The 23,809-nt window shown below is 43.5% G+C and overlaps 1 protein-coding gene and 1 long non-coding RNA gene across 2 annotated transcripts in view; one reads left to right on the forward strand and one right to left on the reverse strand.

Annotated features, from left to right (window-relative positions):
* SLC25A43 (solute carrier family 25 member 43) overlaps positions 1–18,067 on the reverse strand; it is a 43,336-nt gene extending 25,269 nt beyond the window's left edge. The window contains exons 1-3 of the mRNA XM_042241665.1: positions 17,720–18,067; positions 10,337–10,578; positions 5,139–5,311 (exon numbers count right to left, since the gene is read on the reverse strand). Coding sequence (XP_042097599.1) covers positions 5,139–5,311; positions 10,337–10,578; positions 17,720–17,994 — 690 coding nt within the window. The 5' untranslated portion in view covers positions 17,995–18,067. The remainder of the gene's footprint in view (positions 1–5,138; positions 5,312–10,336; positions 10,579–17,719) is intronic.
* A 78-nt stretch (positions 18,068–18,145) lies between these two features.
* On the forward strand, positions 18,146–23,387 carry LOC132658790 (uncharacterized). The gene is made up of 2 exons (XR_009598847.1): positions 18,146–20,106; positions 22,884–23,387. It is a non-coding gene; the product is annotated as an uncharacterized LOC132658790 (long non-coding RNA).
* Positions 23,388–23,809: the final 422 nt, after the last annotated feature.

The following is a 23,809-nucleotide window of genomic DNA, read 5'->3' on the forward strand; positions in this document are numbered from 1 at the left end:
AATATTAACTTGACATTTCCTAAGTGATGAGAGCAATAAAGGTGCCTTGGTATTCATAACAAACCCCTTTCAGTCACACCTGAGTTTATGTTAATACAGTGACTTTTGGAAAGTGTCGAAATGGATGGAGTCCGGTTGCCAGTAATCCAGTGAATAAACTAGTTTCCTGAGTTCTGTGAGCCACTCTAGCAAGTTAATCGGATTCAAGGCTGTGTGAACCTCTAATTTATACTTCAGAAGCTCGGGTGACAACCTAGACTTGAGATCGGCATCTGAAGTAGGGGGCAGTCTGGTGGGACTGAGCCCTTAACCCAAGGAATCTAATGCTGTCTCTGAGAGTGTCTGAACTGAGTGGAATTGTAGGACTCCCATGTGCCACTGGAGACTTGCTTGGTATGCGGGGAAAAAACCCACACACTGGAGTTGGTCCTAGAATCTAACCCCTTTCCACTGACCGCCCCAAACCCTGGGCTTCCCAGGTGGTGCTAGTGGTAAAGAATCTGCATGGCAATGCAGGAGACACGAGAGACGTGGGTTCAATCCCTGGGTCAGGAAGATCTCCTGGAGAAGGGAATGGCACCCCACTCTAGTATTCTTGCCTGGATAATTCCATGGACAGAGGAGCCTGGAGGGCTACAGTCCATGGGGTCTCAAAGAATCAGACACAACTGGCTGAGCACACACATCCTAACCTCTAGGTCCTGGGTTTGGGAAGGCTTGCTCTAGGGAGGAAGTGAGGTCATGAAACCTTGAACTCTGCATAAGGAACACTAAATTGTAAGAGGTTCCAGAAGGTGCTGGGTAGATGCCTCTGGCTTTACTATTTCAAAAAGTGATCTCAAAGCATGGAAGCCAGTGATATAAGCAGCCTTAGTCTCATCCATCTTTTGATGGCCAACCAGCGAGAGCCCATTTTCACTCCTTAAAGGAAAAGAAATTCTGAGGGCCAGGATATTAAATGAATAAAAAGCTTGTAGTATATCATACTTCTTTCCCACTCAACTTCACTCTGGATTTTTTAAAGAAGCTATCTTTTTTAGAAAGACCATACTTTGGCCACCTGATGTGAAGAACGGACTCATTGGAAAAGACCCCAATGCTGGGAAAGATTGAAGGCAGGAGGAGAAGGGAACAGAGGATGAAATGTTGGATGACATCACTGACTCAAGGACATGAGTTTGAGCAAGCTCCAGGAGTTAGTGATGGACAGGGAAGCCTGGTGTGCTGCTGTTCATGGGGTTGCAAAGAGTCAGACACAACTGAGAGACTGACCTGAATAATTATCATATGAAGAAATCAACTTTTCTAAGAATTGACCATATGAAGTTGCCCTTTGGGTATGTCAAGAAAAGGCTGTTGGCAGTGTCATATGGTTCAGTGTTAAAAAAAGAAGACTGAAACTAAAGGGGAGATATACTGTATTCCTCAATAAAGACAGAATATTTTATGTAAATTATTCCAAGTATATAAGTTTAACATAAGTCCAGTCATAATCACAAGGTAGCACTAAAATTCATCAGAAACAACGAATGACTGAGAATAATCAAGGGAAGATTGAAGAGTGTTGAGGGGGTAGATGCCTTGCCAGACATAACAGGCTCTTATAAAGCTTTAGGAATTGCAATAGTGTGGCACCGGCACGAGGACAGGCCGACTGTGTTCAGGACACACAGCCCTGAGACAGACCCTATGACATATATACATCTGCTGCTGCTGCTAAGTCACTTCAGTCGTGTCCGACTCTGTGCGACCCCAGAGACAGAAGCCCACCAGGCTCCTCTGTCCCTGGGATTCTCCAGGCAAGAACACTGAAGTGGGTTGCCATTTCCTTCTCCAATGCATCAAAGTGAAAAGTGAAAGTGAAGTCGCTCAGTGTGTCTGACTTTAGCGACACCATGGACTGTAGCTTACGAGGCTCCTCCGTCCATGGGATTTCCCAGGCAAGAGTACTGGAGTGGGGTGCCATTGCTGGGCCAAAAGTCATAGAACAAAGTAGTGGGAAAAGAGATTATTTCAAAAATGGTGCTTAAACAATTGGTAAATTATTATTATTTTTGAAAGCCAGGTGATTACCTCACATCACACCACAGGTAAATTCTAAATACATTAAAGTGATAAGTGTAACAATTACAATAAAATATTTAAAGAAATATATCAGTGAATAGTCGTATGATTGTGGGATGGGGTAGGTCTTTTACACAGAAGAGCAAAGTTAAAAACCCCAGAATAGTAACATGTATATATAATTGCATAAAAATTGTAAAATATGTACAATAACAGCATAAATAGCATTAGAAGCCAAATGTCAAATGGATGCAGTAAACGACAAAGGGTTAATATCTTTAAGATATAAAGACTTCTTCCCAATTAGTGAAAAGAAAAAAAGCTAAATAGTCTAGAAAAATAGGCAATGGGTACAGACGGAAAGTTTACAAAGAAATACTAATGACAAATTTATATATGAAAAACATGCAATTTGCTTGTAATCAGTGAAATTCAAATTAAAGCAACATGGCAACATGTTTCAGCTATTAGGTTCACAAGGATTCAGAAGGTAAAACCACCCTACTCACTGCTGTTGCAGGTGTCAACTAACAGCCTTTCTGGGGTGCAAACTTCATTAAGACCTTAGACTTATTTTTATTTTGTGGCCTGTATTTCTAGGAATACAGCTAAACAGTGTCATTATAGATGTGAAAAAAATACAAGGGCTTTCACTGCAGTATTATTGTACTGAAGAATTAGAAACAGCCTAAACATTTAAACATGGAGAAATTGTTATTTATGGTACAATGGAAGCAGAGATTGAAATTATACTGCCACAAACCAAGGAACACTTAGGGCTACCAGAAGCTGAGAGAGACAAGGAAGATTTCTCTCCTAGAGGCTTCGAAAGGGGCATGGCCCTGCCAACATCTTGGTAGTAAACTTCTAGGCTCCAAAACTTTGAGAGAATAAATCTGTTTTTTTTTTTTAAATTATGGCACACCCAAAAGAAGTTGTGCTACATATATATACAATGGAATATTATATTACTCAGTCGTAAAAAGGAAAAGGAATGAATTTGAGTCAGTGGTAGTGAGATGGATGAACCAAGAGCCTGTCCTGCAGAGTGAAGTAAGTCAAAAAGGGAAAAACAAATCTTGTATATTAAAGCATATATATGGAATCTAGAAAGATGACACTGATGAACCCAACTGCAGGGAAGGAATGAAGATACAGATGTGGAGAGCAGACTTGTGGACGCAGCAGGGGAAGGAGAGGGCGGGACGAATTGAGAAAGTGGCACTGCCATATATACACTATCATGTGGAAGACAGCCAGCTAGTGGGAAGCTGCTGTGTAACACAGGGAGCCCAGCCTGGCGCTCTGTGACAACTTAAAAGGTGCAGGACGCGGGGGAGGCTCAAGACGGAGGGGATATATATATACACAAATATATATATATATATTTATGATTCATTCACGATGTTGTACAGCAGAAACTAACACAACATTGTAAAGCAATTATCCTCTAGTTAAAAAAATATTAAAATGGAAAATAATTATGGCATATCCAAATGGTAGAATATTATGTGATAATTAGAAAAGATGTTCTTAATACTTGATGGCCTGAGGCAATATCCATTCAATAATAAGTGATAAAAGCAGATAATTTTTCATTTATTATATAATTTTTACATACAGTAGGAATGCAATTTTATGAAAAAATAACTTTCCAGATACATATATATTTATGCATACACATCTGCATATACATATGAACACACAGAAGTAAAACTTATTCACATAACGCAAAGCTATTGGGCTTATAGGTAATTCTTTTCTTTGTTATGATTTTCTGTATTTCCCAAGTTTTCTATAATCTATGTGCATTCCTTTTTTTTTTTCCTGTGGTAAAACACACATAACAGAAAACTTGACCATTTTAACCATTTTGGAGTGTATGTATTCTTCTTAAAATGAGGGATAACAGTTTTTATCAATAAACATACATTAGGCAGGCTCTCAGCTTGCATCGACATGACAATTACAATAATGTGACAATTTCAAAAATTTGTTTGGACAAAGGACAGGAAAGGAACACAATCCAGAGAGATGAAAAGTTTGATGGGCTGGAGCAGCAGAATTGGGTGTAACTGTGATGTATGTTGTCCTGAAGGCAGCTTTTCTTTACAGGTTGAGATAAATACTTGCAGGCTTTTTGGTGCTGAGGAAAGTGAGGCCTGGCTCAGCCAAAAAAGGCACATGGGAAAGCCGGGGGCCACTGAGACAATAGAGGGAGAAGTTACAGACATGAGGAAAAGCAAACTCAGCTGGGGCTGATCATTTCAAATTGGATTCAACTGGCCCCAAATGAGTATCTGAGCAGCTCTTCAGGATACATCAACTGTATAAATCCAGATTTGCCCAGAAAAGTCCAGGAAGGCAGGTAAGCCTTTTGATGTGGAGTCTGAGGGGAGGCTAGCAGAGAAGGAGCATGGTTCAGGGCAGATGCAAAGCCCCATTTGGTGTGAACCTGCCTGTAATCCTCATCCTTACTTGGACCATTTTGAGTTTTCTTCGATCAGAATTGGCTGATTCTAGGCTCAGTTCCTCACTATGAGACCTTGGCTATCAGGCTTTTGCCTCTGTGGTCTGTAGAGAAACTGAGTTTTCCTAGGTCACTATTAGGAAAATGCAGGGCCAAGCCCACTAACACACTGACTCATTTCAAATGCAGTTACTTCCTCAGCAGGGGAGTCAGGGACTACTGGCCCCTTGTTAGTGACGGTTCCTGGCTTAGTTTGGTTCTGAAGTAAGGACAGGCTGTTAAGGCCAGAGTGACCTGTCCTCACTGTGGAAGCCACCTTGATGTGACAGGCAGTGCAGCTATAAAGTGAGGGAAGAAAAGTGGACCTCACCTGTAGGTCCACTTCTCTGTAGACCTAAGAGAGCAGAGGGTGGGAATGGGGAGGTGGCGTGGGCCCAGGCCCATTGCCCTGAAGTTACAGCAGAAATGCTGCGGAGTGGGGCTTTGCAGGTTTGTTTGAGCAGTCATGAGCATTTTGGATCCTGGTCTCACTCAGGTTCTGTGTTCTTTGCTGTTGTTACCCACCCACAAACAAGGCAAGGTCTGCCCAAACACAACTCCTCACCTGCATCTTCCTCTTCACTGTGTCAAAGGGGAAGGAGAGGGTCTGGGTCACTGCGGCAGCCAGGCAGACATTGGCAAAGTTCTGGAGGAGAGAGAACCGATCCCGGGGTCCATTCCAGATTTTCTCCAGGTTCATGTAAACTAGAAGGGAGCCAGCAGAGAAAGGGAGAGCACCTGAAAAACAAGGCCAGGGAGGCTGTGATGGCTCAGGAGACACTGGATTGAGAACATAAATGCCAGTAGGGAACCCTGGGGAAAGCAACAGGACCAGCTCTGCGCTTGCGAAAAATCACTCCAACAGAAGCAGCAGGCACTTTCTTGGGTAATGGTAACGTGGTATATTTTGATCGGGTTTGTGTCATTGATCACAGTGCATCGAATGATTCCCTGCAGGTCTGTGTATTCTATGTCCATTTCACTTTTAAAAGAATCATAAACAAATATCGAACTCTAGTTAATAATATGCATGCTGAAAGGCGGAGGGGTGAAGTGTATCGATGTTTGCAATTTACATGAAAATCATCAAAAAATACATGACTGATGAATGGCTAGAGGGATGGATAGATAAATGATAAACCAAAACATTCATTGAAGGACCTGGTATATGCTGGGTATATGGGTATTTCCAATTCTTTAAAAAAAAATTATGTATAGTTGATTTATAATGTTGTATTAGCTTCAGCACAGTAAAGTGATGTACAGCAAAGTGATTCAGTTATATAGTCTTTTTCATATTTATTTCTGTTATCGTTTATTACAGGATATTGAATAGAGTTTCCTGTGCTGTACAGTAGGATCTTGTTTATCCAGGATATTTCCAATCCTCTTAACATTTTGGGGTGTTTGAAATAAAGAAAAAATAGAGTGTTGGGGGAAAAAAATCACTCCTAAATAAAAAGTTAGTGGGAGGTACTTAATCAAGCTTTGGAGTTTAGGGGATACTGATCTCCAGCTGAGAAGGTATAACATTCTGTGAAAACTGAAGAGTGAGATCGTAGTGGTGAGGGAGGGAGGTTACTTGACCTTGCTTCTGGGAATGACATGGCCATATCAGGGCCCGGTGGGCACCCTGCACTATGTGGCAGTCTCACCTTTCTTTTTTTTGGAAAAATTTATATTGGAGTAGAGTTGATTTACACATGTTGTATTAGCTTCTGCCATACAGCAAAGTAAATCAGTTATACATATACATATATTCACTCTTCTTTAGACTCTTTTTCCATATAGGACATTACAGAGTACTGAGGACGGTTCCCTGTGCTATCCAGTAGGTCCTTATTAGTTTTCTTTTTAACTTTTTATTTTGTATTGGGGTATAGCTGATTAACGATGTGGTAATTTCAGGTGATCAGTGAAGGGATTAACCATACATATACATGTATCCATTCTCCACCAAACTCCCCTCCCACCCAGCAGCCTCACCTTTCTAGGAAAAGATGGTGAGCAAATAGTGCAGTAGTTGGCACTTTGAAGCTTCCAGAAAATTTTGGACCAATCTGAAGTTTACACAGGGACTAAATTTCTCCCTTAAGATGAGATTTAAAAGAGGGCCTAACACTAGTTGGGTTGCTCATCTTTAGAAAAATGTAGTATTTATTTAATAAAAACAAAAATGACATACCAACACTATATTTTCCTTCAGAAAACATCTTTGGAGCTAATGCTATGTGATGGGCCCTTTGCCAGGTGCCAGGAATACAAAGAAGAGTGAGCAGGCTAATTCCTGGAGATGCTCACCGTCTAGTGGGAGAGACAGACAGATAACGAGTCATAGTAGTGGGGCTAGGAGGGCTACACAAAGTGCACAAGGATCAGAGGGATCCATTTTGCCTGAGGGAATCAAGAAGGACTTCACAGAAGGGAGATCTTTTCAACTGGGTCTTCAGGAATGAGCAGGAGTTCATCAGACACTGACAGAGCAAGCAGAGGCAACAGCATATACAGAGAGTGGTATTTCCAAGAAATGCCAGTATTTCTGGATGGCCAAAACAGGAGTGCAGGTAGAGCATGGTACGAGATGAGGTAGGGACTGGCCGGCAGGGCCAGGTCTGAAGGCACTAGTATGCCAGAAGGATCTGGGTTTTTCCCTGTAGCTCACAGGAGTCAGCAAAGGCTTTTAAGGAGGGCAGTGGGAAGAGGTTGATGAAATGATTAACTTGCACTTAGAAAGCTCACCACACCCCTGGTAGCAAGGTACAGGGTGGACCAGGGCAGGAGAGACCCAGGACTGGGACCAGGTAGGAGCCTCTCGTGTCTGCAGGAAAGATGAGAGCGTGACCTGGGGCAGAGAAGATGCGGATGGAGAAGGGGCAGACTTGAGAGTTTAAAAAGGTGAAATTGACAGCACTTGGGGCTGAAGTGGGCATGGAGTGAGAGGAGTCAAAGTTGAGGAGATTATAGGTTTCTTCTGGCTTAGGCCACTGGGTGAAAGAAAGGCAGTCTTGTTCACAGGGACACAGGAAGGGAGCAGGCAGGCAACTAATGAGGACATCAGGTTTAGTCCTGACTGATGTATCAAGGGAACATCAGGTGGGGGTATCCAACTGCAGGAATTCATACTACCACTGGTAGTCAGTGGCTAAGAGAGATGGCTCTGGGGTTGTATTGCTAGATCTTCCGCTTTCTATCTATGTGGTCTTGGGCAAGTTGCTTCGCTTCCCTAAGCATCTGTTTCACCGGTAAAATGTGGCAAGCATCTATTTCACCAGTAATATGTGGCTTAAATGAGGAGCTGTGTGCAAAACGTTTAGGACAGTGCCTGGCACATAATAAAGAGCAATAGATGTTAGTCATTGTTATTATAGAGGTGAGGTTGGGAGTCATTAGAGTATAATAATGTTTGTTTAAGCCACTAACTTAGATGAGGCCACCCAGGGAGGGAATGAAGAGTGAGAAGAAAACTCAGAAAGGAACCAGGGAATAGCGACAGGTAGAGAGCTGGCAGCATCAGATGAGCCACACAAGAAAGAGCCGAAGAGAGGTGGGAAAAGACATCTAGAGACAGTGGGATCTTGGAAGACAGGTTTCTAGAATAAAGGGTGGTGGATCTCATCAAATACTGCAACAAAGGTCAGATAAAAGGCAAAAGTCTATTGGATTGGCAATTGGGGGTCCTGGTGACTTGTGCAGGTGTAGCCCTGGCAAAGGTTCTGAAGATCACAGAAGCTACAGTTGCTACCCTGGCTGTGCTCATACATGTATGGATGTACTCGGAGACTCCTTCCTGCAGTCATATGGGGAGTGTGTGGGACTGTTTGCCTGTCAATTTGTGCCGAGCCACCTGCAGGCTGTCCTGCTCCCTCCCAGGCCAAAGTTAGGAGTGTGGTGTATGGCTATGGAATAGAACAAAGCTAATCAACTATATATTGAATCCATATGACCTTGAACTCAGATCATTCTGTCATTTTTGAAGCAGAAGCTATTAAGAAGAGGTGGCAAGAATACACAGAATAAGTATACAAAAAAGATCTTTATGACCCAGATAATCACAATGGTGTGATCACTCACCAAGAGCCAGACATCGTGGAATGTGAGGTCAAGTGGGCCTTAGAAAGCATCACTACAAACAAAGCTAGTGGAGGTGATAGAATTCCAGTTGAGCTATTTCAAATCCTAAAAGATAATGCTGTGAAAGTGCTGCACTCAATATGCCAGCAAATTTGGGAAATGCAGCAGTGGCCACAGGACTGGTAAAGGTCAGTTTTCATTCCAATCCCTAAGAAAGGCAATGCCAAAGAATGCTCAAACTACCACACAATTGCACTCATTTCACACGCTAGTAAAGTAATGCTCAAAATTCTCCAACCCAGGCTTCAACAGTACATGAACCCTGAACTTCCACATGTTCAAGCTGGTTTTAGAAAACGTAGAGGAACCAGAGATCAAATTGCCAACAATTGGATTACGGAAAAAGCAAGTGAGTCCCAGAAAAACATCTATTTCTGCTTTATTGACTATGCCAAAGCCTTTGACTGTGTGGATCACAATAAACTGTGGAAAATTCTTCAAGAGATGGGAATACAGACCACCTGACCTGCCTCTTGAGAAATCTGTATGCAGGTCAGGAAGCAACTGTTAGAAGTGGACATGGAACAACAGACTGGTTCCAAATAGGAAAAGGAGTACGTCAAGGCTGTATATTGTCACCCTGCTTATTTAACTTATATGCAGAGTATATCATGAGAAACTCTGAGCTGGAAGAAGCACAAGCTGGAATCAAGATTGCCAGGAGAAATATCAATAAACTCAGATATGCAGATGATACCATCCTTAAGATAGAAAGTGAAGAACTAAAGAGCCTCTTGATGAAAGTGAAAGAGGAGAGTAAAAAAGTTGGCTTAAAGCTCAACATCCAGAAAACTAAGATCATGGCATCTGGTCCCATCACTTCGTGGCAAATAGATGGGGAAACAGTGACAGACTTTATTTTTTTGGACTCCAAAATCACTGCAGATGGTGACTGTAGCCATGAAATTAAAAGATACTTGCTCCTTGGAAGAAAATTATGACCAACCTAGACAGCATATTAAACAGCAGAGACATTACTTTGCCGACAAAGGTCCATCTAGTCAAAGCTATGGTTTTTTCCAGTAGTCATGGATGGATGTGAGAGTTGTACTATAAAGAAAGCTGAGCACTGAAGAAATTGATGCTTATGAACTGTGGTGTTGGAGAAGACTCTTGAGAGTCCTTTGGACTGCAAGGAGATCCAACCAGTCCATCCTAAAGGAAATCAGTCCTGAATATTCATTGGAAGGACTGATGTTGAAGCTGAAACTCCAATACTTTGGCCATCTGATGTGAAGAACTGACTCATTGGAAAAGACCCTGATGCTGGGAAATATTGAAGGTGGGAGGAGAAGGGAACGACAGAGGATGAGATGGCTGGATGGCATCACTGGCTCAATGGACATGAGTTTGAATAGACTCAGGGAGTTGGTGTTAGACAGGATGGCCTGGCGTCCTGCAGTCCGTGGGGTCACAGAGAGTCGAACACGACTGAGTGACTGAACTGAACTGAATGGACCTTGAACTCAGTTAAATGAATTTAATGGGTTACAAGGATATACAATACATTGATATATATCCCTTGAACTCAGTAAAGTAGATTTCACTGGTTACCAACAAAGATATAAAAATCATTTGTATAGATCCAAGAACACAGCCTTTTTTTGGACAAGGTGACAAGTTCCGTCTTACCTAAAACAGTAAGGGAAACCCCTCGATAAAGGGCCAGGAACCCTTCCTGTTGATAAATAGTAGAAAATGCATGGAGGATCCCCCTGTAGGATGGTTCCAGCATGTTCTGCACAATTAACCGGGTTTTGATGAGGTCTGTAGGATATGTCACAATGGTGGAAACCATCCCTGCGAGACTCCCAGCCATGATGGAGCTCCACTGGGAAATATGGCCCAGGTCATCCGTGAACAGCACGACAAACCTGGGAGAAAACAGGGAGAAAGGCCCAAGGGAATCAGCTATGGATTGTTTTGGAGTGTTCAACGCTACTGATTGCAACATTTCCCCAAGTTTGGAAATGCTTTATGAAGCAAAAATTACTATACTAATGTATTAAGATAAATGAGTAACACATTCAATTCTACTATATTTATGTAATTCTACTTAGCTCTAAGGAAGAGATATCTAACCTTCTTATTTACGTCTAACCCTAAGTCGATTTACTTCATCTTAAGCATTTTCCCCTTTTATTTGCATAACTATCAACCCTGGCTTGCCTGTGGGGTGTAAATGAACAGAAGTACTCGATAAATACTGAACTGGAATGTGCTCCTTTGATTCGGTTGCAACTTCAGTGAAATTGCTTGAAACAATGACTTTAAGCATTCCCAGTAATTGAGGTTTTTTGTTTTTGGCTGCCTCAGGTAACAGTAACAAAATATCATTTCTCACCCAGCTGACAGGAAGACAGTCCCACACACTCCCCATCTGACTGCAGGAAGGAGTCTCCAAGTACATCTTGTGTCTTCATATATACAAGAGTTTCTCTAGGATATGCACTGAGAAATGGAATTGCTGGGATGAAAGTAGGCTTTCTTCCAATTTTACTAGATACTGCCAAAGTGACCTGCCAGTGTACGCCTCTCCCAGCAGTGAGTGAGCATTCCTGTTTCCATACTTTCTCACCATCACTTGGTGTTAGACTTTTTCATCTTTGCCAGTCTGTTGGGTGAGAAATGCTATCTTGTTACTATTTTTATTTGTTATTTCTCTGACAGTTGGTGGGGTCATGCATCTTCTCTTACAATTATTAAACCAATATATTTTAAAAACTCAAGGGACTTCCCTGGTGGTCCAGTGGTTAAGATTCTGAGCTTCCAATGCAGGGGGCGCAGGTTCAACCCCTGGCTGGGGACACTTATTATTAACACATTGTTTGTAAGTGAAATTGAATAATCTAAAAGTCCACTGGTAGAGGAATGGATAAATTGTGGAAGTCATATAATGATACCATAAATGAGTACACTTAGAACTGTGTATTTACATGGATAAATCACAAAAGCATAAAGTTAAGTGAAAAAAGCAAGTTGCAGAATGACCTATAGTGTATGGTACCTATCTACGGTCATTTCTCTGTTTCAGAAACCCCAACAGATGCCAACATCTGTGGATGCTCAAGTCCTTCATATAAAACAGTGTATTATTTGCCCTCTAGTATACTTTAAGTCAGGGGCTTCCCCACTGGCTCAAATGGTAAAGACTCTGCCTGCAATGCAGGAGACGCGGGTTTGATCCCTGGTTCAGGAAGATACCCTGGAGAGGGGAATGGCAACCCATTCCAGTATCCTTGACTGGAGAATCCCATGGACAGAGGAGCCTGGCAGGCTACAGTCCACGGGGTCACAAAGAGTTGGACACAACTGAAGAAACATATCAGGTACACACGCATACTTTAAATCATCTCTAGATTACTTATAATACTTAATACAGTGTAAATGCTATGTAAGAAGTTGCTGGGGCATGGCAAATTCTAGTTTTGCTTTTTGCAACTTTCTGGAATTTTTTCCCCTGAATACAGTATTTCCAACCTGTGGTTGGTTGAATCAGTGGATACAGAACCTGAAGATACAGAGGGCTGACTACATTTAAATCAAGAAATACATCTACAAAACCATATCGTAAAGTAATGATGGATAGATATAGACATGTAAAAAAAATGTATAAAACAGACCCCCAAGAAGGTAGAGAGCAGATGGGACTGAAAAAGAGAATGAAAGGGACTTTACCATTATCTGTAATATTTTATTTCTTGTACTAGGTCTTCCCTGGTGGCTCAGTTGGTAAAGAGTCTGCCCCTAATGCAGGAGACCCAGGTTCAACCCCTGGGTCAGGAAGATCCCCTGGAGAAGGAAATGGCAACCCACCCCAGTATTCTTGCCTGGAGAATCCCATGGACAGAAGAGCGTGGTGGGCTACAGTCCATGGGGTCACAATTAGCTTAAAAGATACTTAAAGTATCTTTTTTATTTCTTGTATCTTTTAAGCTAATTCTCTTTTATGCTGTCAATTCTGCACCGTGGGTATATGAGTGTTTGCTGGACCATTCTTTGTGTTTTGCTGCAGTTTCACAATTTAGTCCCAAATGGTTTTGGGTGGACTTTTCTATTGGCAAACTAGAAAGCCACTCTGTTACAATTCCTCTTTCTGGAAGCAGTACATCCCCAGTCATGAGAGCCTACGTTGGCAGAAATTGTTCTAAGAGGACGTTTACATGGTGCACGTTCCCGGGCCAGGAAGCAAAGGAATTTTATTCATTCTTGGGAAGTGTGGAGAAAATAAAAGAGGACTTGGAAACCAGGAAAAATAAGGTTTTCTGTGAGAGAGTGGGTAGGGGGTGCAGGAGAGGTATAACAAGGATCTGAATAAAAGGAAGGTGAACAGAGCTAGCTAAAAGTATTTTATCTTTTTTAAAATGAGAGCATCCTGAATACTTTGGCTTCCAAAGCTCCAGTGAAGATGTGTATTTCCTGCTTTTTCAGTTTGGCAGCAAGCCAGGGCCCCCTGACTGCCGAATAAGTGTTCAGGTGAAACCACTGAGAGAGTTCTAGATTGGCTCCTTTGCTCGCAAGTAAACACTTTTCTATTAAAAACATCTCCTTCAAGCTGTAGGAAAGTCTGGACTTCATTTTGTCAGCCTCACTTAATAGTCATTTGAGTGAAATAGCGCGACCTTCTAAAGAGATGGGTAAACCAAGCTGGTTCTCCCTAGTGGGCCGTCTGCCTTGGTTTCACTGCCTGCACCCTTCTTGAGTCCTTCCTCCCTCCTCTCTCCCCTGGCCAGTCGAGTGGGAGGGGAACCTTAGCAGAGGGAGGGGAGACAGAGGAAGTGGAAATGCTTGGCTAGAGGGGTGGTCTGCAGCATGCTGGAATAATCTAGAGAAGAAGGAGGAGTTTGAAGAAATACCATTCATTCTCATTGCCTCCCCCTTATTGGCCATCCCAGGGCACTTGCGCATGCATTCGTTCCCCAGTCACTGAATATATACACTGTGTGAGCTTTCAGCATAAGATCATGAGAGTTCAACGGACCTGCCAGAGAGACGTCTGATAGGGGCGGCCCGAGATAAATTAGGGTCTCTGAATGACTTGATGAACTAGGAAGAACCCTGTCTTCTATAAGTTTGCTTTATAAAGAGGGTTTTGCTGACAAATATACAAAATCGAAAAGAAGAACCAAGGAAAGCCCTTTTTCTCAGACTCTTACTATACAGAGGGGAAGACTACAGATCGTTCCTCTTACAGAGTCAAAGCAGGGCAACCCTGATAGGCCATCAATGACGTCATCTGAATGCTCACATCTTAAGTGCTTGTCTGATTGGCTGGGGCAGCAGTGTTCCCCCTTCTGCTCTTCCTTGCACTCCCACACATTGCACAGCAGCTTTTCCAGCAAGACTGGATAAGCTGATGCACGGCAGTAACCCCTTCATTTCAGGCACACGGAGATTACACACACCCTTGATGTATGTAGTTAGAACTGCCAACACTTCAACCTAACACAAGTTGGCAGCCCAACACAAGCTCGTGAATTGGTTACACAATAAGGAAATGGTGTTGGTGGTGAACAATTTCAGAGTTTCAGGGACCCAAAACGATGCTTATACAGCTAGACAAACAGTTGTAGCATAAAGTTGGGTGAGGGTCTACATTTGATAGCCACCCATTGTGTTAGATTTTATTTGTTTAGTACAAGGACCTAGCTCCTTCCAGACTCTGAGTGGATTCTTTTCATTGTAAATCCATGTAAGGAGATATGTCATCATCACGTTAAGCTGAGCACTGGACTAAGCAGAAGACCCGGTTTCAAGCTCCAGCTCTGCCATTAATTGTGTTTGTGAGCAAGTCACTGAACTACTGCATTTTCTTTTTTTAAATTTTTATTTGTCTGTGCTGGGTCTTTGTTGCTGCATGGGCTTTTCCTGAGTTGCAGTGAGTGGGGGCTACTCTCTAGCTGGGGTGCATGGGCTTCTCATTCCGGTAGCTTCTCACTGCAGAGCATAGGCTCTAGAACTCCCAGGCTCTAGAGCACAGGTTCAATACTTGTGGCATGTGGGACGTTCCTGGACCAGGGATCAAACCTGTGTCTCCTGCATTGGTGGATTCTTTACAACTGAGCCACCAGGGAAGCCCTGAACCACTGTATTTTCTGAAAATTCTGTATGCTTTTTTATTCAAATCCACAATCACAGGCTGTACCATTACCCACAACTAACTGTTCTGCAAATTCAGTATAATGATGGATCCAAGGTATTGTCTTAATGTAGGAAGCCTGGCATCATGATTGATCAACCACTTTGCTGCCTATCACTGAAATATTTCCTTTTAATTTTCAGAAAGAAACTAACCTTTCAGGAGAACATTATTAGCAAACCTAGCCTGAGTAGCTGTGTGTTCTTCCTCTCTCACACATCTCCTTTTCTCCATTCCCACTGTCATCAGCCCATTTCAGATGCTCTCAGCCACCACATGGACTAGTGCAACTGGTTCCTAACTGGTCCTGCTGCCCCCAGCCTTCTTCCTCTTTAGATATCCTCTGCAGCTACCAGGTGACAATCCCTGTTGAATTGCTTTAATCACAGCACTCCCCCATCAAAAATCCCCCACAGTTACCCTTGCATTCCAAGTGAAGTCCAAACTCCCTAATCTGCCCCTCCAAGATCTCATTCCAACCTGCTTTTCTGGCTGTATTTTCCATTACAGCCAGAGGCACACCTTATGCTCCAGTCATGCCGCATGCCTTCCCACTGCTGTGCCTTTGCTTATGGCATTACCTGCAATATCTTTCTCCCCATCTTTGCCAGAAAACTCCTACTCATTTTCCCAAGACCAAACTTGGATGGTTTTTCTCCGCTGCGACATCTTCACATCTCCTCTGTCATCAGAGGTGTGAATTTCTATAGCACTCTATCCTTGGTAGTCACATGCTATGGGCACACTAGTTTTATTCTATTGCTCTGGAAGCTCCGGGACACAGGGACCATGCCCCTTTCATCCTTGCATTGTCCCCAACATCATGCATACAGTGGGCACTTAATGAATGCAGACAGAAAGGCAGTATGAAGTAATAGGGCATGGGTATTAGAGTCGGAAGGCCAGGTGGTGGAGTTCAGCTCTATCACTGATGAGTGGTGTGGCCAATCTGAGCCCAACAGTGCATCTGTAAAGTGGGCATACTTCCTGTCCTGTGGATGGTACAGGGAAGGAGACAGGTGTTGTAAATATCCAATGATTTACACACACATACATACACACATGAAATGGTAACTAGGTAGAGGTAATGGATGTTAATTAGCTTGATTGTGGCAATCATTTCACAATGTATACATATATCAAAGCATCAACTTGTACACCTTAAACATAGATAATTTTTCATGTCAATGATATCTCAAAATCTTAAAAATCCAATGATATACAGTCATCCCTCTGTATCCATGGGTTCCAGGACTAACTGCAGACTGAAAATATTCAGAAAAAAATTCCAGGAAGTTCCAAAAAAGCAAACCTTGACGTTGCTGCACAGTATCAACAATTTACATAGCATTCACATTATATTTACAACTATTTCCATGGTATTTACATTGTGTTGAGTAGTATAACCAACCAAGAGATGATTTAAAGTATCCAGGAGGATTGTGCAGGTTACATGCAAATACTACTCCATTTCATAGAAGAGACTTGAGCAATGGGCGGGTTGGGGAGTGGGGGGCAGGTGGAGGTTGTCCTGAAACCAATTCCCTCCCTGATATGGAGGGATGTCTGTATATATTGGAGAGGGTTAGCAGCAAAGCCACAGTACTTAAACCAGCCTTTGAAGTTCTGCTTCCCTCTCCTTGGTACACATTCCAAAGGAGGAGTTCCATACTTTGTGGACAATACAGTAAAGTGGGGAGAAATTGAGTCCTTAAAACTCAGAGGAGAAATGTTTACAGGCTGCAGGCCAGATGTTGCTGAGAGCAAGGGGGCTGGGGAGGAAAGAGAGCCTTGACAGAGATTCCCCATCATCTCACTACCCTCCTTTCCCAGAGTTAAGAGAGGCAACGCTATTCCCAGGCATAAGTGAAATAAGCGCTGGCCTCGAGGAATCAGTGATAAGGAAGATTCCACTGGGCTTGTCAGTTGTCGGATGAGACTTCCAGCTCCAGCCTCCCTGAGCCAAAGGCAAAATCCTTCGACTGTCAGTCTGCAAGGCAGACCTACAGTGGTCAAGACTGTGGGTTGTGTTTCTCTAATTTTGAGCCAAGGCCAGGCTTCAGAGTTGGCTGCTGTTCCCAGTGAATGGGGAACCCGGGACCATACCCCCAACTACAGAAACATCTTTACCTGAAACCCCATCTCTACCACTTCATTCTTTTAGCCTGTGTTTCCAGTTAAAATGCAAATATCTCTGAGTTCTTGAGGAAGCTTCAAGACTTATCAGGCTAATTTACATCTTTAGAAGTTTTTCTAAAAAGCAGCTGTTTTTTGTGGGAGGTGTTAAAAGGAGGCCAGTGAGCAGTGAGGGTGGGGCAGCCTCTGTAGGACCCCAAAGGCCAGCTTCTTGGGGGAGAGGGCAGGGAGCCGAACTCCAGGGCCTTTTGGTGACAGTAGATTGGGCCCTCTCTCCCTAGCAAGCACTGTCTTCTGGGGGTTCTGGTCACACAGACCCTCTTCCATACATGTATCTTCAGAGGTCTCTCTCCCAAGCCAGCCAGAGCAAAACTTCCAAGTTGGTGGACAGTGGGAAGGGGGTTAGGAGCCATCTATCCGGAGATTTCTTCTCTTCTTCCCCCCAAAATCTCCTTTCACCCTCTTCCGCCTCCTCGCCCGTCCAGCCCCGTCAGCCTCTCTGGGCCACAGCTGCGTCCCCCTCAAACTGCAGAAATCCCCAGAAAAGGTGAAGAAGAAAAGGTGGGGACTGCACTCTGGGGGCCGAAGAGGTCGCCTTCTGGCCCAAGGGGCTCCCATGAGAGCCGGAAGGAGGCGGGGGCGCACCGCCGGCCCGATCCCCAGCACCCCGGCGGCGTCGGGCCGCGGGATACCCGGCGGCGGCCTCCCGGGCCCCGGGCCCGCCCACGCCCGGCTCTTACTTGCGGTAGGCGGCTAGCTGGACGGCGCTGCAGGGGAAGAGGCGCAGGCAGGCCACCGCGTTCCCCTTCCACAGGGCGCGGGGCCCCTCGGCACGCCACACGCGGAGCCCCGCGGCCCACGGCCCCCGGGCGCGGCCGCGCACGACGCCGACCTGGGCCAGTACGGTGGCGAGCTCCAGCGGCGCGGTGAGGCTGAGGCTGAGCGCCCCCGCCAGCCCGGCGCATAGCAGCCGCTGGCTGCCCGTCAGCCGGCCGTCCCGCCGCCAAGTCGCCATCGTGCGTCCGCGGCCCGAGCCCCGGGCGGCCGGCCGATCGCGTGGCTCGGGCCTGGGGCTCCCGGGCTCCGGCGCAGGGGGCGGGCCAGGCTCCGCCCGGCGTAGGGCGGACCCGCGGACCGGACGGGAAGCCGGTCCGCGGCCGGGCCCGAGCGGGCCTGGGGCTGAGGCGGGGTTGAGGAGGCTGGTCCGGGGTTGAGGCTGTGGCCGCGCCGGTTTAGTGTCTGATTTTCGGCCAAGACGTTTCTGTTTGCAGTTGAGAAACACCGCGTTCTTTCAAGGCCTAGGCCGCCTTATTTGTGTTCTGAATATTCAGCCCCCGCCCCCCCCCCCCCGCCTTATTTATACCTTTTCTCCCTTTCCAAGTCCCACCTTGCCCCCTTCCTTCCCTTGCCTCTGTTCTCATCCCTGCGACCTTTTTTCTGTCCCTAGGGAAAGGTTTACAGATTTCTCAGGGCAGAAGGAAAAAACCTTCTATAACACACACGATATCCAACACTTGACAAGTATCAGGCTTTTCGTACATTGTCTTATTTAGTTTTCAAAACAGTCCTTAGTAGGTGTGTCCCCATTTATTACTCTCAATTCGAGAGGTTGTAGAGGTGCTTAGACCTTCAACTCCAACCTGTGTTAGCATCTGAGCCCTGCAGTTTACCAGCTGTGTGACCTTGAGGAAGTCATTCAACCTCTCTATGCCTCACTTGCTTCATCTATAGTTTTTTTTTTTTTTTCCCTCTAGGGGTTAAGTAGTAAATGAAAAATGATACAGGTAAGTACTACAGATGTGTTAGCTATGATTAGATGTTGTTTTTACAACAACAGGAAGAAGGAAGAGGAAACAGAGATTGACTTGTTCTAGGCACACAGCGGCTAGATGCCATCTGGATTCAGGTCTGTTTTGTGACAACATTCCCAACAGCTACACAAAACGTCCACTGGGACAGCAGAGTGTCTCTCGAGTAGAGACATTTTCGGTGGTTTTGTGAGCTAAGGGGACCACAGGGGCAAAGAAAGCTTGGCAGTCAGTGACTTGGCCAGAGTCTAAGAAGGATTTTGATAAGTTTTAAATAATTCAAAATTTCTCCCTGTTTTATCTTCTTAAAAAGCCATTTCAGTAATAATAATGGAAAGGTAGTCCAGCAGTCTGTTAGTATAAGACATCCCAGTTGCTTTTAGGCTTGTATTGTTATTTTCTACATTTACTGACAGACATGATGATATAACGATCCTTTTCTAAAAGCTGTTGCAGGGTTTTGATTAGGGGAACTTGTTCTACCTATTTATTAAACAGCAACAGACTCACAGACAGCGAGAATAGACTGGTTGCCAAGGGGGATAGGGAGTGGGGGAGGGATGGCTTGGGGATTTGGGATGGGCTTATGCAAACTATCATATAGAAAATGGATAAACAAGGTCCTACTGCAGAGTACAAAGAACTATATTCAATATCCTATGATAAACAATCATGGAACAGAATGTGAAAAAGAATGCATATGTATGTAACTGAATCCCTTTGCTGTACAGTAAAAATAAACACAACATTCTGAATCAACTATACCTCAATTTAGAAAAAGGAAATGGAAAAGTGGACTTGTTCTAGTTATAGAAGCCTTGCTCTGCTCTCAACCATTTGGGATGCCTGTTTTTCTTGTTTTGTGAATTCTCCTGTCTTGTAAGCTAATTTCATGGCTCTGGGAGGTTGAGGAAAGTAGGTTTATGACTCTGAAGACCAGAGGACATGAATTTCACAGGGTTTGAATTGGAACTGGGGGACTACAGTAAGGAAACCTTCAGTTACTAGTCCTGTCCTAAAGCACTCTGTTGGACAACAGGACTAGATTCTAAAGGTCCTTCAAGGAGCTTGGCCCTGGGAATGGAACAGTTGATGGAATCACCACATTGTGTGGAGTTTGGCTTGACTGGGTTGTACTGGTTTTGTTTGGCTTTAAGGCAACTTATGTGAGCATTTCAACTGCACCCACCTCGGGAACCAGCTATCCTTTTTTCTTGAGCACTGCTGTTCTTTTTGTCTTCACCAGGAATACGATGTTCTAGTGAGCCAGAGGCAAGAAGAATCATTTCAGTCTTCCCAGCTGTGGGCCAGGAGAGATCGTGAGTAGATGGTCTATTTTAACCTCAAAAGTAATTTTTCACAGTAGGTACCTTGCACAGTAAAATGAGTAACCGTAGAATATTTTCTTTGCTGCCTTCTGTCTTTTCATGGCCATGTGCAAACAGAACAAGGTTTGTTCCTATTTTACTCAGCTAGAGTCCCATTCATTTGCTAAACCTTGGGAATATTATGTAGATTAATCTTAAACATAAATCAGTCCTTGAGGGTGTCATGTATTTGGATTGCCACTTATAGACTTGTTAACCTCAGTGCCTCTTCATATTTGTTGAAAAGTCTGTGAAGAATATAATAAGTTAAGGATCTCCAACTTTGGAAAAGGCACACAATATGAAACTGGGGTGCTGTGTTAAAAATAAATATATGATAACTTAGAAGTAGTATTGTAACTTGAGGAAAAAGGGTGGCTAGCTGATTCAGGCCAGTAGGCAGCCTCCTGTCCTTCTCAGCAGATGTTGGGAGATGCTCATGGTTTTGGATTCTTCAGCACTCACTTTTTGTTTCTCTTCTCACAGAGTGAAATCTTCTCTCAATACATTACCTTAGTTTAGCTTGCTGATGTTTCTAAGATTATAATTGATCTTGCTATATTTATGCCAATGTTGGTGGATTCCTGCTCTAATTTGTATTTTATTCTTTTAACCTTATGGGATTTTGTAAATTGCAAATGTAGAATATACCTGTCATACCAAGGAAAACAGTACAGAAGTGTATTTAAAAAACTGTCTCCCTGAACATCCTCTGAGGTAACATTAGAGAAGCCAGCATTAAGAGCTTGATGCGTGTATGCGTGCACACACACACACATCTTTTCTGCAGTCAAATGTTCTACCACTGAGCTATACCCTCTCTTCTGGGTGTATCTTTCCTTGTCTTTTTTAAAAATGTTCAAACAAATATTCATTTGTATGAGTATTTCCCCCCTCCCTCCCTTCCTTCTAAACAAACAAACAAACAAACAAACAAAAAACACAAATGAGATAAAGCCACTGTAAAAAACCCTGATAATCAGATTATCTCTAGGGAAGAAAATGGAATGGTGGGAACGGAGGTGGAAGGGAGATCAACTTTTGACTATGTGCCCTTTTGTACTGCTTTCTTTTTTCCCCTCTTTTCATTTCACCTTGGGTATGTCTTATCCATTAAAATAAAATCTCTCCACCATCGTTAATTTTCCCCGAAGCCTTTCCCATTAGGTGCAGTGTTTCTCATTAGGTGACATTTGCCTTGCCTTCCCGGAGGTGGTGTTGGCTTTGAAATGTTGAACAACTCTTGGTGAAGTTCTGGATGAAATAGAATACAATCTGCTTTCTATTTACATGGTAATTGCATTCCTAGGAAGTTCCATGTGCATAAACACTGTGCAAAAAATGTTTTGTCTTTAGGAGTTAAGCAGAGTTAGGTTTTCAACTCTGATAATGAGAAACAGCTTTTCCACTTATATGGGTGCCTGGTGGGATCTTTGAAAGTCATGAAGGATGCAGGACAGTCTGGTGCATTGAAGCTCTGCAGCATCCCTGCCCTGCCCATTAAATGCCAATGGAATCCTCCAGTCTCTGTGGGCTCCCTCCCCCCAAACTTCCAAAATGCCCTCTAGGAAGCAGCGCCATTCCTTTTGAGAACCACTACTCTAGCTGCTCCCTCTTCTTGGAAAGTTCTTTCTTCAGATATTTGCAGAGCTGATTCCTTGTCATTCTGAGCTCAGCTTAAATGTTAGCTCCTGTCAGAAGGCTAGCCAGCCCACCCAGTCTCCACACCCTCATTCACTCTGCCACATCGCCCCATTTCAATCCTCTGTGTGGCATTTTCCCCTATTTGCCATTTTTCTTTCTTGGTTTATCGTCTGTTTCCAGTTACCAGAATGTAAGTTCCATAGGGGAAGGGATCTTGTCTCTTGTTCACAACTGTGTTCCCTGTGCCTGGAACACTGGCTGGTGCATAGTTAGTGCTCAGTAAACATTAGATCAATGAAGGAATTTCTTTCTTCAGTTTTCCAAGTTGGAAAAGATTAGCAGAACATAATGTCATTACAAAATTACTTATTTAGATTTAAACCATGGTAAAAACTCAAAAGATGAGCTAGATTCACAAGCTTGTAGATTTATCAATTCCCAGTAAACACTGTCAGTTTTGTCAGAAATTGGATGTTTGCCATTTTAAATTTCCAGCCACATCTGTAATTCTAAAGTGAACTGTGATATCTGATACTCTTTGTACCCAGTCATCATTTTCACCATGTCTTGAGCAGAAGTTTTGGCAAGTGTGTCAACAATGACTTCAGTAGCCCTGGCCTTTGTGGTTAAATAGAACACTATAAAGTGTGGCTTCCACAGCTTTTTCATTTTTCTCCCTTGGCACACTGCATTTTAGCTTTAAGCGATGTTTGAATATCCTTCCATTCTGCTTCAAACTTTTTGATGATGTTGAAGACACAGGGTTTCATATCAAAATGTGTAAGCCTTTTCCTTCTTTCATTTTCTCACTCGTTTATTCATTCCACAAATGTTTGCTGAATTGTTACTCTGTATCAGGAACTAGGTTGGGGATACATATTTCACATAGTGCAATTTAGTTTGCTCCCATTACCAAGCCATGGTAATCCAAATTTCAATGTGTGTGTGTGGTTTTTTCTTTCTATGGTAGTCACATAATACTTTTAGTTTCTTTATTGCTGGTTTGTTTAGTGTCTTTGTTATTTTTATAACACTAAGAGATGGTCCAGGTGATGAAATGATATATCTTTAATATATGTCTGAAGACCTAGGACTGAAGGAGTAAACAGACAGAACAGGCTCCATCTTGAAAGCAGGACTCCATCTTGGGCTGGACTGTGGAATTGGGCTGGACTGTGGACTATATGCCCAGTATCTATGGAAACGACATACCAACTGGAAAATCAGACCCCCCGGATGGAAGAACCCCAGGGCTCATACCTACACTCTCCATTGCCTAAAAGAATTCCCTAATTATCTGTGTAACCAAATAGAATCATAAATTCTATTATGCTTGTTGGGGTATGACCACAGGCCTGTTGATAATTGTCCACTGTTAACTGCCTAGGCTTAAGGCATATGAATCACAGGTCAACTCTGATTGTATCTTTCTCTTCCTTTGTTCAGACTAGTTTCACGGAATTTGGGGAGGTGGGTTTGGGCACGTACACTTAGGGTATATAAGGTTTTCACAAATGCTAGTCAGGGTCCTTGGCTAAGAGGAGACTCTGCCTTGGGCCTGCCAGTGTAATAAACTGTACTTCACTATCTGCATTATCCTTCTGAGTGAGTTTGTTTCTCAGAACGTGTGGCTACAAGACTAAATTAATTACATTCTTTTTGGCCTTGCTGTGTGGCATGTGGGATCTTAGTTCTCTGACCAGGGTTCAAACCCATGCCTCCTGCAGGGGAAACATAGAGCCCTCAGCACTGGACTACTGGGGAAGTCCCTGAACTCATCACATTTTAATCACCAACTCCACCTCTATACTTTTTTCATTTATGTACAGTAAAATTACTTTATTTTGGTATAGAATTTGTTATATGAGTACTAACACATGTATAGATCTGTGTAATTAGCCCCAATCAGAATACAGAACTGCTCCATCAGCCCCCAGAATTCTCCTGTGCTGTCTGTCTGCAGTCAAAGCCTCCCTGACTCTCAACTCTGGCAACCACTGATCTGTTCTTA

Source organism: Ovis aries, chromosome X (genome assembly GCF_016772045.2).
Source record: "Ovis aries strain OAR_USU_Benz2616 breed Rambouillet chromosome X, ARS-UI_Ramb_v3.0, whole genome shotgun sequence".
Lineage (NCBI taxonomy): Eukaryota > Metazoa > Chordata > Mammalia > Artiodactyla > Bovidae > Ovis > Ovis aries.